This window comes from Heterodontus francisci, chromosome 19, assembly GCF_036365525.1.
Source record: "Heterodontus francisci isolate sHetFra1 chromosome 19, sHetFra1.hap1, whole genome shotgun sequence".
Lineage (NCBI taxonomy): Eukaryota > Metazoa > Chordata > Chondrichthyes > Heterodontiformes > Heterodontidae > Heterodontus > Heterodontus francisci.
Genome location: NC_090389.1, coordinates 92161104 through 92175292, shown reverse-complemented (window position 1 = coordinate 92175292; position 14189 = coordinate 92161104). Strand labels below are relative to the sequence as shown.

The following is a 14189-nucleotide window of genomic DNA, read 5'->3' as shown; positions in this document are numbered from 1 at the left end:
AGACTTTTCTCTCGAGGTTCACGTATCTTCAGTGGATCCAGAGGCTTGAAAGAAAGAGATGGGAGCAGAGAGGAGAGGTCTTCTCAGTCCAGGAGCGAAACAGTCTCTCTCTCTCAAGCTGCCTGTACAATTCAAAAAAACTCAGATTGCCCAGCAGGTTAGTCATGTGACTAGCTGGTTTGACCACATTTGTTTGTGGATTCGGCCATCTTAGCAGTCATCCTGGAATGTGAGCTTCCTCACCTTCAATGTCTAGTGATCAAAGTCCATTGTGGGTTGAACGTGTAAGGGAATGGTCCTTTTTCTTCACAAGCACGGTCTGTTAATATGTAAATGTGTTCTTCCAGCCACGGCTGATCTGTTTAACAAGTCATTTCCTCACTCCAGCAACAGTTTAAAATCAATGTTCATATGACAAAATTGATATGCCTGATTCTTGGCAGGTGGGAGTCTGCAGGACTTGGAGTGAATTATCTGAAGATTGACATCTCTGATATAAAAGCAAAATACTGCGGATGCTGGAAAATCTGAAATAAAAACAAGAAATGCTGGAACCACTCAGCAGGTCTGGCAGCATCTGTGGAAAGAGAAGCAGAGTTAACGTTTCGGGTCAGTGACCCTTCTTCGGAACTAGCAAATATTAGAAATGTCAAAGGTTATAAGCAAGTGAGCCTGGGGTGGGGCAAGAGATAACAAAGGAGAAGGTGTAGATTGGACAAGGCCACATAGCTGACCAAGAGGTCATGGAGCAAAGGCAAACAATATGTTAATGGTGTGTTGAAAGACAAAGCATTAGTACAGATAGGGTGTTAACGGACTGAAGATTGAGCAGCAGCAAGTACAAACATGAAAAAAAACAGTGGGTAAGCAAACTGAACAAACTACAATGAAATGAAATAAACAAAAGAAAAAAGATTGTAAAAAATGTAAAAAAAAGAAAATTCAAAAATAAAAGTAAAATGGGGGGCCAGTCATGCTCTGAAATTATTGAACTCAATGTTCAGTCTGGCAGGCTGTAGTGTGCCTAATCGGAAAATGAGATGCTGTTCCTCGAGCTTGCGTTGATGTTCACTGGAACACTGCAGCAATCCCAGGACAGAGATGTGAGCATGAGAGCAGGGGAGAGTGTTGAAATGGAAAGCAACCGAAAGCTCAGGGTCCTGCTTGCGGACTGAGCGGAGGTGTTCCGCAAAGCGGTCACCCAATCTGTTTTTGGTCTTCCTAATGTAGATGAGACCACATTGTGAGCAGCGAATACAGTATACTACATTGAAAGAAGTACAAGTAAATCGCTGCTTCACCTGAAAGGAGTGTTTGGGGCCTGGGATAGTGAGGAGAGAGAAGGTAAATGGGCAGGTATTACACCTCCTGTGATTGCAGGGGAAGGTGCCATGGGACGGGGACAAGGTGGTGGGGGTAATGGAGGAGTGGACCAGGGTGTCACGGAGGGAACGATCCCTTCGGAATGCTGACAGGAGACTTGCTGCTGCTCAATCTTCAGTCCGTTAACACCCTATCTGTACTAATGCTTTGTCTTTCAACACACCATTAACATATTGTTTGCATTTGCTCCATGACCTCTTGGTCAGCTATGTGGCCTTGTCCAATCTACACCGTCTCCTTTGTTATCTCTTGCCCCACCCCGGCTCACTTGCTTATAACCTTTGACATTTCTAACATTTGCTAGTTCCGAAGAAGGGTCACTGACCCGAAACGTTAACTCTGCTTCTCTTTCCACAGATGCTGCCAGACCTGCTGAGTGGTTCCAGCATTTCTTGTTGACATCTCTGATGGTGGGGACCTCCAGAGGAGGCCAACTGGATCATCTACTCAGCAATTCTGGATAAAGATGGTTGCAAACATTTTAGTTTTGTCTTATGCACTGAAGTGCTGAGCTCCAACATCATTGAGGATGGGGATTTTTTTGGAGCCTCCTCCTCCCGTTATTTGTTTAATTGTCCATCACCATTTACGACTGGGTGTGGCACAAGTGTACAGCTTTGATCTGATCCGTTGATTGTGGGATCGCTTTATCTACAGGAGCTGCTTCCGCTGTTTAGCGTTCTTGTAGTCCAGCCTTGTAGCTTCATCAGGTTGGCACCTCATTTTTAGGTATGCCTAGCGCTGCTCCTGACATGCTCTTCGACAATCCTCATTGAACCAGGGTTGATCCCCTGGCTTGATGGTAATGGCTGAGTGAGGAATATGTCAGGCCATGAGGTTACAGATGGTGATTCAATACAATTCTGTTGCTGCTGCTGGTCCACAGCACCTCATGGACGCCCAGTTTTGAGCTGCTATATCTGTCTGAATCCGTCCCACTTAGCACAGTGGTAGTGCAACACATGATGTGGGTATCCTGACTGTGAAGACAGGACTTTGTCTCCACAAGGACTGTGCTGCAAACATTCCTATCAATGCGGCCATGGATAGATGCCTCTGAGATGAGTAGGCAAGTAGATTGAGGAGGACGTGTTGATTTCTCTCACCACCTGCCTAGTTTGGTTGCTATGTCCTTCAGGTCTCAGCCAACTCGATTAGTAGTGGTCCTGCCGAGCCACTCTTGGTAATGGGTATTGAATTTCTTCCTCTTAGAGTATTCGGTGCCCTTGCTATCCCTCAGTCCTTCGTCCAAGTGGTGTTCAACATTAAGGAGTACTGATTCATCAGCTGAGGGAGGGTGGTAGGTTGTAATCAGCAAGAGGTTTCCTTACCCAAGTTTCACCAGATACCATAAGATTTCAACGTTAAGGACTCCCAGGCCAGGGCCACTCCCTCCTGACTGTACACCACTGTGCTGTCACCTCTGGTGGGTCTGTTCTGCCAGTGGGACAGGACACACCCAGGAATGGTGATAGAGGAGTCTGGGACATTGGCTGTATGGTATCATTCAGTGGGTACGACTATGTCAGGCTGTTGCTTGACCAGTTTGTGGGACAGCTCTCCCAATTTTGGCATAAATCCTCATATGTTGGAGGAGAGAACTTTGCCGGGCCGACAGGCCTGGGTGTGCCTTTGTAGTATCCGGTGCCTGGGTCGATGCAGGGTGGTCCAGTTGGTTTTATTTTTATTACAGTTTTGTGTACTAGTTTTGAAAGAACTGAGTGTTTTGTTAGGCCATTACAGAAGACCATTAAGAGTCAACCACATTGCCGTGTGTCTGGAATCACTAGACCAAGTAAGAATGGCAGATTTCCTTCCCTAAAGGACATTGGTGAACCAGATGGATTTTTACAACAACTCGGTAGTTTCATGGTCACCATTACTGATACTAGTTTATTATTCCAGGTTTATTAAATTAGTTGAATTTAAATTACCCAGTGCCAAGGTGGCATTTAAACTCATGTCTCAAATCATTAGACCAGGCCTCCGGATCACTAGTCCAGTAACATTACCATTATGTTACTGTACCCTTATCTGTGACCTAACTCCATATACCTGTCTTTTGCCCCATATCCCTTAATATCATTGGTAATGGAAAAACTATCAGTCTCAGATTTAAAATTAACAATTGACCCAGTATCAGCTGCCAATGCAGACCCACATATTAATGCACCAATGAGCTATCGATTAAGCATCATTCTTTGGGGTTTAATTGAAGACAGAGCCCAGGTTCCATGGTACTTTATAAAACATTCTCAACCGCAGAGAACAAAGAACCAAATTATATAATAGTCTGTTACCTCACGATACCTGTCTCCACCAGTTTGATGATCTTTCTCTTTGATACCACTGTATAGTGCAGATTCAACCGTCCATATTCCCACTGCACAGGGCAGTAAACGTCCAGAGCATTACACAACCAGTAATAGGATGAGCGCCTGCAGGAAACATAGTGCAAAAAGTCACCATTTCAAACCCTCTCACACACACCTTATTCTCTGGCTGATTTTCCCCTCCTTATCTGGGGATTGCTTAGAGAGATTACATCAGTGTCACTGCATCAAAGATCAGATAACTCAGCAACTGACCGGGTATCAAACCTGGGACGGTCCTGGTCAGTACAGCTTAGTACCACATTAGACTGAGCCAAGCAGGAGATCTTGGACACGGCAGCAAATGTTACTTATAAAAAAAAAATCCTCTCCAAATCATTTTAAAAGAAATGACCATGGTCACAGATTTCTTCCCTACTGCCAGAGTGAGAGGTTTTTCATCCATTGATCCTGTCTAAAAACTGCAGACATGAATCACAGTGGATTAAATAGTACAATGACTCGGAGACTGAGGTCCCTGACCACACTGACATAAATGTGACAATCCCTCAATCTTGATTCCTTTTCACTGTAAACAGCATTGGCAAATTGCTCCATGCAGAGTAGGAATAACCCAGACACAGAACAAGCTGTCATTCTTAGGCAGCAGAGAGACAGAAGTCATCTCATCCCAATATGTTCAGAACAAGTCTCCATTCCTAGTGTCAAGAAAATCTCATATGCCAAATGAGAAATATTAATTTCAATGGTTGGAAGCTTACATTAGACTTTTAATGGAAAAAATCCCGCAGTAACTTTTTAAAAACTATCAGCCAAGATGGCCACTGCAATTTGCATTTGAAATATCAGGAGATTGAACTGCAGACAGAAGTCTGAGAAGCCCTGGGCTCAGAACAATGGCTTGCTCTAAGTAACTGAATTACCTAGGATTGCTTCATTAACATGGCAGTCAAGGCCATCCTGACACATTGACTTTGAAAGAGCAAACCCCTCAGAGTGTAGATATGGGCATCCTGGAACCCGTGGAGCCAATTCTGAACCTTGCTTCTCATTAAAAACAAAGGAGATTGAGAAAAGCATGTGATTGTCTGTCCATCTTTGCAAAAACAGGAGCTTTGTTACACTCAAAGATGACAAGGAGTAACTGTGACTGCAGCAGCAGAGAAAGCTGTGTGCTCCCTTTCTCTCTCCCCAGAAAACATCAAGTTTCAAAACCGTCTGTGACTTGGGACCCTCCAAGTCAACAGACTGCTACAGCCAGTGACCAGGGGAAGAGAGTCAACTACAATTCGGCCTTTAAGAAAACAAAGTGATTCTTAACAACGCAGCAGGCAGCTGACGTCATCGGACTGCACCAATCTGCGCACAGGTGCAGACGAGCTCCTGCTCTCTGCGCATGCGCTGCGTGCCGCATTGCCAGGACTGGTTGGCACATGCACAGATGATGTCATCGCGTAGCGCGGGGGGGGGGGGGGGGGGGGATGGGAGCGCTCTCCTCCTCCCTCCACTCTCTCCCTCCCCGGCCCGCTCGCTCTCTCCCTCCCCAGCCCGCTCGCTCTCTTCCCCCCCCCCCGGCCCGCTCGCTTTCTCCAGTCATTGTGCGCTACCATGTGTTTATGTTGCCTTTGTGATTATTTGAGCAGCGCCATCTTTAGTCCTGGCAGCTGCCTGAACGTCACAGACTGTGACGTTTTAATGGCACAGGCTACATTTGTGCATGTGTGACTGCAGCGCCACCTAGTGGTTGTGTTGTCAGCAAACGCAGCCTTAGGAAAACCCTGAGCAAAGCAGGACAGCCACAAAGTGCACTTTGACCAACCAAGGACTTCAAGAGTATAACTCCAGCCAGACTACTGAATCATCCACTTCATAGACTGTGTACTTAAGTTCCATTTATTCTGGACTTTAACCCAACCACTAAATCTGTTTTTTCTTCTGTAATCTATTTGGGCGTGTGAGATTCTCGTGTGAATGTGTAGCGTATTTTTAAAATCAGGGTCAGAGTGTTAGATGTAATAAACTTACCTCTTTCTTGTTTAAACTCAAGAAAACCTGTCCGATTGGTCTTTCACAATCACAGTAAAGGATAAAGGTAAAACACTCACAGATGTATTAAGCACAACCACTGTTTAAAAGGAATAAACCCTATTGCAGTCCAATACGAGGAAGGGGTAAGTGGGGAGCCTGTGACCCCCTCCTCAACTGGCCATAACACTGGCCTCAACTCAACAGCAGATGCTGGAGATTCTCAGCAGGTCCACCAGCTGAGAGAAAGACAGAAGTGGTGCAGGGTTCCACTGGAAACATTCAGCTGCCTTTCCTCTTGACACACTGACAGGTCCTTACGTACTTTCACCATTCACCATTTTCTTTCTCTCAATCCTTGGGCACCCAAACCGTTGCTAGTTCCTGTATGAACTCTCCCCGACATAACCCAATATCACGCACAAAACCCTGGTCGCCTCCCCCAAGATGCGGCTGATTTTATTGTCTTTGGAATGCGGTTGACTAAAGTGGCACTTATTGTCCTTCCAAGTTGCACTGAGGGCATTGGGACTGGGTCAGGGTGGCAGGTTCCTTCGCTCAAGGACATTAGCCATTCAGTTGGGGTTTTGCACCAATCCAGCAGCTTTCATGGTCATTTTTCTGGCATTGGTCAAGAAATTAAAGATTGATTGGATTCAATTTGATAACTTGCAGTGATGTGTTCGGAACTCATGACTTCTGGGTTGCTTTTGCTGTAGGTAAAAGGACAATAAAAAGGCCAAATCTCTCAAACCACTGAGCACTGATGTCTCTCACAGTCCTGCCTCACAGCTTCCAAACAGATCAGTTAAAAAATTAAGACTCGCTTGCATTTATATAGCACCTTTCAGAACTTCAGGATGCCCCAAAGCACTTTACAAGTGTAGTCACTGCTACAACGTAGGAAATGCAGCAGTCAATTTGCGTACAGCAAGCCCCCACAAATACATGATAATTATTGTTGATGGTGTATCCCATCTTATACCTTCAACAGAACATTTAAACAACCAATTTCATGTTAAGACTGGACATTTGAAGTTACATGCACCAGTAGAAGCAGAAACGTGCAACTGAACTGGGTTAAACTCAGAGGCAGGAAGTTGGAGGTGATCAGCCATTCCTCACAGAAATGTGCCAGTGCCCCAGGGACACAGCAAAAGTTTGATATATTTTTGAACCATAAAAGTTAATAGCACTGAACGAGACCCCATTTAACTCATTGTGTCTGTGCCAGCTCTTAGTTAAAGTCATCCCAAACTAATCTCACCCTCCCTCATTCCTGTATCAATCCCAAACTAAACCCACTACCCTGCTCTCTGCCCCCAGCCCTGTATCAATCCCAAACTAACTGCCCCGTTCTCTCCCCATAGCCCTACATCAATCCCAAATTAATCCCACTGCCCTGCACTCTCTTCATAGCCCTGTATCAATCCCAAACTAATCCCACTGGCCTGTTCTCTCCCCATAGCCCTGTATCAGTCCCAAACTAATCCCACTGGCCTGTTCTCTCCCCATACCCCTGTATCAATCCCAAATTAATCCCACTGACCCCACTCTCTCCCCATAACCCTGTATCAATCCCAAAGTAATCCCACTGACCCGGTGTCTCCCCATAGCCCTGTATGTTCCTCTGCTCAAATATTTATCCAGTTTTTCCCTTAAAAGTGTAATGGCCCCTGCCTTAACCAGTCCCTGTGGTAAACCAGTGTTCCATCAACCTTCTCTGCAAAGACATTTTTCCAAACCACTCTCTTGGTGATGATTTTAAATTGATGCCACTTCACCAGACACCCTTGAACCCTCACCATTGTCCCCCACCCCCTATCCAATAGATACCAAGCAAGCACCTTTTAAAGGGGTCCCAATCAGCAGCATTCCCAAGGAGTCTGCTGCACGTGTGCAGCAACCTGTGAGAGGAAGACGTTTTCTCGAAACTCTGACTTACCGAGCCTGGAATTCTTTGGTACAGAGTGAGTGTGTGATGTGCTCAATGGAGTCACATAAACAGTGGGTGTAGTCATACGTGGGATAGATACACCTTAAAAAACACACAGGTTAAAAACAGAGTGAATTCAGAGCACACTGAGTCTGTCACAAGGTAGAGCAACAACATGGAGCAGTCAGCCATGGCTTCAGAATGTAATCTGCAAAGAAGCAGCAACAACTGACCTTTCTACCATTTGCAGGCAGCAAGATGCCTCAATGCTTGTTACATCAGAACAGAGGACAGAGCAGTGAATGCTAAGCAGGAAGGGAAAATGGAGTGTGTCAGGTTAGGACAACCTAAGGCATGGCTGAATGCAGTGTGGACATGTGAGGATTGACAGGTGCTCACAATGTGCCAGACTCACAGCAACAGCTTTGTAGCAGGACTTCCATCCTTTTATACTCCATCCTCCTTGCAACAAAGACCAACATTCCATTTGCCTTCCTAATTACTTGCTGTACCTGCATGCTGTCTTTTTGAGATTCATGTAAAGAACACCCAAATCCCTCTGTACCACAGTATTTTGCTGTGTCTCTCCATTTAAATAATGTTCTGCTTTTCTATTCTTCCTGCCAAAGTGAAAAAGCTCATAATTTCACACATTATACTGAGTAAATCAGTGTCAGAGCAGTGGGAGGCATTCAAAGGGGAGATTCAAGGGGTTCAGAGTAAACATGTTCCCACAAAGAAAAAAGGTGAGGCGGCCAAATCTAGAGCCCCATGGATGTCAAGGAGCCTACAGAGTAAGATAAGGCAGAAAAGGAAAGCTTATGTCCGACACAGAGAACTCAATACTACAGAAAGCCGAGAGGATAGAAAGTGGAGGGGTGAAATCAAAAAGGAAATTAGGAAAGCAAAGAGAGGGCATGAAAGAATATCGGCAAGCAAAATCAAAGTGAACCCAAAGATTTTTATCAAAAACATTAAGAGTAAGAGGATAACTAAGGCGGCACAGTGGCGCAGTAGTTAGCACTGCAGCCTCACAGCTCCAGCGACCCGGGTTCAATTCTGGGTACTGCCTGTGTGGAGTTTGCAAGTTCTCCCTGTATCTGCGTGGGTTTCCTCCGGGTGCTCCGGTTTCCTCCCACAGCCAAAGACTTGCAGGTTGATAGGTAAATTGGCAATTATAAATTGCCCCTAGTATAGGTAGGTGGTAGGGAAATATAGGGACAGGTGGGGATGTGGTAGGAATATGGGATTAGTGTAGGATTAGTATAAATGGGTGGTTGATGGTCGGCACAGACTCGGTGGGCCGAAGGGCCTGTTTCAGTGCTGTATCTCTAAACTAAACTAAACTAGGGCCCATAAAAGACCAAAAGGTAACCTAAGTGTAGGGGCGGAAGATGTCGGTATGGTTCTTCATGAATACTTTGCGTCTGTCTTCACAAAAGAGCGGGACGATGCTGATATTGTAGTTAAGGAGGAGGAGTGTCAAGTATTGGATGTGATAAACATAGGGAGAGAGCAAGTATTAATGAGATTAGCAGCCTTGAAAGTTGATAAATCACCAGGGCCGGATGAAATGTACTCCAGGCTGTTAAAAGAAGCAAGAGAGGAAATAGCAGAAGGTCTGATCATCTGGATACAGGTGTGGTGCCGGAGGATTGGAGGACTGCTAACATTGTACCTTTGTTTAAAAAGTGAGCGAGGGATAGACCGAATAATTACAGGCCAGTCAGTCTAACCTCAGTAGTGCGCAAATTACTGGAATTTATTCTGAGAGACAGGATAAACTGTCACTTAGAAAGGCACAGGTTAATCAAGGATAGTCAGCATGGATTTATTTATTTTATTTAGAGATACAGCACTGAAACAGGCCCTTCAGCCCACCAAGTCTGTGCTGACCAATAACTACCCATTTATACTAATCCTACATTAACCCCATATTCGTTACCACATCCCCACCATTTTCCTACCACCTACCTACACTAGGGGCAATTTACAATGGCCAATTTACCTATCAACCTGCAAGTCTTTGGCTGTGGGAGGAAACCGGAGCACTCAGCGGAAACCCACGCAGTCACAGGCAGAACTTGCAAACTCCGCACAGGTAGTACCCAGAACTGAACCCGTGCAGCTGGAGCTGTGAGGCTGCGGTGCTAACCACTGCACCACTGTGGGAAGATCTTGTTTGATCAACTTGATCGAATTTTTTGAAGAAGTACCAAGCAAGATAGATGAGGGTAGTGCAGTTGATGTGGTCTACATGGATTTTAGCAAGGCTTTTGACAAGGTCCCACATAGCAGACTGGTTAAAAACATAAAATCCCATGGGATCCAGGGAAATGCAGCAAGGTGGATATAAAATTGGCTCAGTGGGAGGAAACAAAGGGTAATTGTTGACAGGTGTTTTTGCGACTGGAGGACTGTTTCCAGTGGCGTTCCGTAGGGTACAGTACGGAGTCCCCTTTTTGTGGTATATATTAACGGTTTGGATGTAAATGTAGGAGGAATGATCAGGAAATTTGCAGACACACAAAGATTGGCCGTGTGGAAGATAGCGAGGAGGATAACTGTAGGCTGCAGGAAGATATTGATGGTCTGGTCAGATGGGCGGAAAAGTGGCAAATGGAATTCAACTTGGAGAAATGTGAGGTGATGCATTTGGGGAGATCAGGCAAGGCAAAGGAATACACGATAAATGGGAAAATACTGAGAAGTGTAGAGGAAGTGAGGGACTTTGGAATGAATGTCCACAGATCCCTGAAGGTAGCAGGACAGGTCGATAAGGTGGTTAAGAAGGCATATGGAATCCTTTCCTTTATTAGCCGAGGCATAGAATGAGAGCAGGGAGGTTATGCTGGAACTGTAAAACTCATTGGTTAGGCCACAACTTGAATATTAAGTGCAGTTCTGGTCACCTCATTACAGGAAGGATGTAATTGCACTAGAGTGGGTACAGAGGAGATTTACAAGGATGTTGCCGGGACTGGAAAAATGCAGCTATGAGGAAAGATTGGATAGGCTGGGGTTGTTCTCCTTGGAACAGAAAAGGCTGAGAGGAAATGCACAAAATTTTAAGGGGCCTGGATGGAATGGAAGTGAAAGGTCTATTCACCTTAGCAGAGAGGTCAGTGACGAAGGGGCACAGATTTAAAGTGATTGGTAGAAAAATTAGATGGGAGATTGGGTGAAAAAGGTGGTGGGGGTCTGCAACTCACTGCCTGAAAGGGTAGTTACGGCAGAGACCCTCAACTCATTCAGAAGGAGTCTGGATAGGCACCTCAGGTGCCGTAATCTGCAGGGCTATGGACAAAATGCTGGAAGGTGGGATTAGAATAACAAAGAACAGTACAACACAGGAACAGGCCATTCGGCCCTCCAAGCCTGCGCCGATCTTGATGCCTGCCTAAACTAAAACCTTCTGCACTTCCGGGGCCCATATCCCTCTATTCCCTTCCTATTCATATATTTGTCAAGATGTCTCTTAAACGTCGCTATCGTATCTGCTTCCACCACCTCCCCTGGCAGCAAGTTCCAGGCACTCACCACCCTCTGTGTAAAGAACTTGCCTCGCACATCCCTTCTAAACTTTGCCCCTCGCACCTTAAACCTATGTCCCCTAGTAACTGACTCTTCCACCCTGGGAAAAAGCTTCTGACTATCCACTCTGTCCATGCCACTCATAACTTTGTAAACCTCTATCATGTCGCCCCTCCACCTCCGTCGTTCCAGTGAAAACAAAGCAAGTTTATCCAACCTCTCCTCATAGCTAATGCCCTCCAGACCAGGCAACATCCTGGTAAACCTCTTCTGTACCCTCTCCAAAGCCTCCACGTCCTTCTGGTAGTGTGGCGACCAGAACTGCACGCAATATTCTAAGTGTGGCCTAACTAAGGTTCTGTACAGCTGCAGCATGACTTGTCAATTTTTATACTCTATGCCCCGACCGATGAAGGCAAGCATGCCGTATGCCTTCTTGACTACCTTATCCACCTGCGTTGCCATTTTGTGACCTGTGGACCTGTACACCCAGATCTCTCTGCCTGTCAATACTCCTAAGGGTTCTGCCATTTACTGTATACCTCCCACCTGCATTAGACCTTCCAAAATGCATTACCTCACATTTGTCCGGATTAAACTCCATCTGCCATTTCTCCGCCCAAGTCTCCAACTGATCTATATCCTGCTGTATCCTCTGACAATCCTCATCATTATCCGCAACTCCACCAACCTTTGTGTCGTCCGCAAACTTACTAATCAGACGAGCTACATTTTCCTCCAAATCATTTATATATACTACAAACAGCAAAGGTCCCAGCACTGATCCCTGCGGAACACCACTGGTCACATCCCTCCATTCAGGAATAGGTGGATCGTTTATCGGCTAGCACAGACACGATTGGCCAAGTGGCCTCTTTCTGTGCCTTAAACTTTCTCTGATTCTATTTTAAACTTTCTACGCCATCTGCCAAATTTTTGCAGACACTTTGTGACCTCCTCACTACTTGCTTTCCTACCTATTTTTGCATTGTTTGTACATCTGGTTACAATACACTTGATCCCTTCATCCACGTCATTAATATAGATCGTATCACAGCAGGAATGTGCGTGTGGATGCTGGACAAGGGCGGGATGGGCTTGACTATGACATCCTTCCTCTCAAACAGGCATTGCTCCCTATCCTGGCTTACACTGGGATAACAAATTGAGTTTCTATAGCATCTATAACATAGTGAAACATCCCAAGGCACTTCACAAGGGCAAGTATTTGACACAAAGCCAATTCAAGAGATTTTAGGGACAGGTGACTAAAAGCCTGGTCATAAAGATAGGTTCTAAAGGAGCATCTTAAAGCAAGAGAGGAAGAGATAGAGGCGCAGAGAGATTTATGAATGGAATTGAGTTTAGGGCCTAGATAGTATCAATCTCTCCTGATAGCCCTGCATCTGCCTCTGCTGCAAATATTTATACAATTTTCTCTTAACAGATGCAGTGGTCTCTGCCTTAACCACTAACTGTGGCAAACCACTCCATGCTCAAACAACTTCCTAATGCAGATGCTGCAAATCACGTGTGCCGACAGAAATTAACAGACAAATCCTCTAGACTGAAGACCAGTACCCACGGGTCCAGAGCCCAGCAAGGGGTCAGCACCCACTGGCCTGTACCCTGGAACACGCAGCCTGCAGGAGATAGAGTCATAGAGTTATACAGCACAGAAACAGGCCCTTTGGCCCATCGTGTCCGTGCCGGCCATCAAGATGAGTGGAGAAAGACGGGCACCGCAGGCTGGGTAAATTCCACAGAACAGACTCAACGTCAAGGACCCAGTGTCACTGGATGTCTGTCTGCACAAGGCAGGACAACAATGCACTGCAAGGCAGAGGGAACAGGAACCAGGCCAAACCTCACCAAATTTAACCTCCATAGTCCCCGGGGGGCAAAGGAAGATTTGGGGGAACTGAACTGGGCAGAAACAGGAAAGCCAGAGATTTCTCACAGCTCAAACCACTCTCAGAGATCCCTGCTGGTGCCAGTCTGCGTTTGAATAGCTGACACACAAATAACACACCCTTCAACTGTTGACATTGTGTGAAGAAAAAGTGAGATGCACCAAGCCTGAAAACTTCAGCCTGAATACACACTGGTCAAATTCTCCCCTCACACATTGTACTGACAGTAAACACAAGCTGTCGCAGTGCTGTTACCAGGTATCCCCAGTCCGATGGTGCGGTGTGTATTTGATTCTGTAAGCCACTGGATCCATCTTGCCATCCTCCATATTCAGCTTCATGCGAAGTGTTACCTCCCCCTCTGCAAACATCCCTTTCCGCATTTCCTGAGAGATAGGCAGAGAAACAGAGGCGCTTAGTCTGAAGCAGATTTGCTAAAACCAGAGTTAAAGTTTAATCCAGCAAAGGAGTGAATCAGTGCTATTTTAACAGACTGTAACACAATGGATAACAGTAACAGACACCTAATGGTGGAGGGCAGTAATGGATGACCATTTTCAGGCACCAACACTGAATGTGGGACCTTGAGATTGATGCCATGGTTCCAGCAGAATTGTACAATTACCAGCACGATAACTCTCACTAGATGGAGCAGTCTGCAACAACAGAGTATTCAGAAAACATAGGAAAGGAAAAAAAGGAGGTAGGCGATACTGATTAGGGAAGACACTGTAGTGTTGAAAAGAGAGGTTGCCCTTGACCATATGAGATCTTGGGCTTCATAGAGGCTTTGAGTACAAAAGCAGGGAAGTTATGCTGAACCTTTATAAAGCTTTGGTTAGGCCATAACTAGAGTATTGTGTCCAGTTCTGGTCACCACATTTTAGGAAGGATGTGAGCGAGGGTCCTCCGGAGGGTGCAGAGGAGATTTACCAGAATGGTTCCAGGGATGGAGAATTTTAGTTACAAGGTTAAGTTGGAGAATCTGGGGTTATTCTCCTCGATTATGACAGGCTGAGATAAGGTAGACAAGGAAAAGCTGTTCCCATTGACTGATGGTGCGCA

At 45.6% G+C, this 14189-nt stretch overlaps 1 protein-coding gene across 2 annotated transcripts in view; it reads right to left on the bottom strand.

The window, feature by feature from the left end:
- The window catches only part of qars1 (glutaminyl-tRNA synthetase 1), a 106773-nt gene that overhangs the window by 36665 nt on the left and 55919 nt on the right, over positions 1-14189 (bottom strand). Inside the window, exons 14-16 of one of the 2 annotated variants that reach the window (XM_068052214.1) lie at positions 13380-13510; positions 7687-7779; positions 3684-3821 (exon numbers count right to left, since the gene is read on the bottom strand). In XM_068052214.1, coding sequence (XP_067908315.1) covers positions 3684-3821; positions 7687-7779; positions 13380-13510 — 362 coding nt within the window. The remainder of the gene's footprint in view (positions 1-3683; positions 3822-7686; positions 7780-13379; positions 13511-14189) is intronic. The other variant, XM_068052215.1, reaches the window with a different exon arrangement.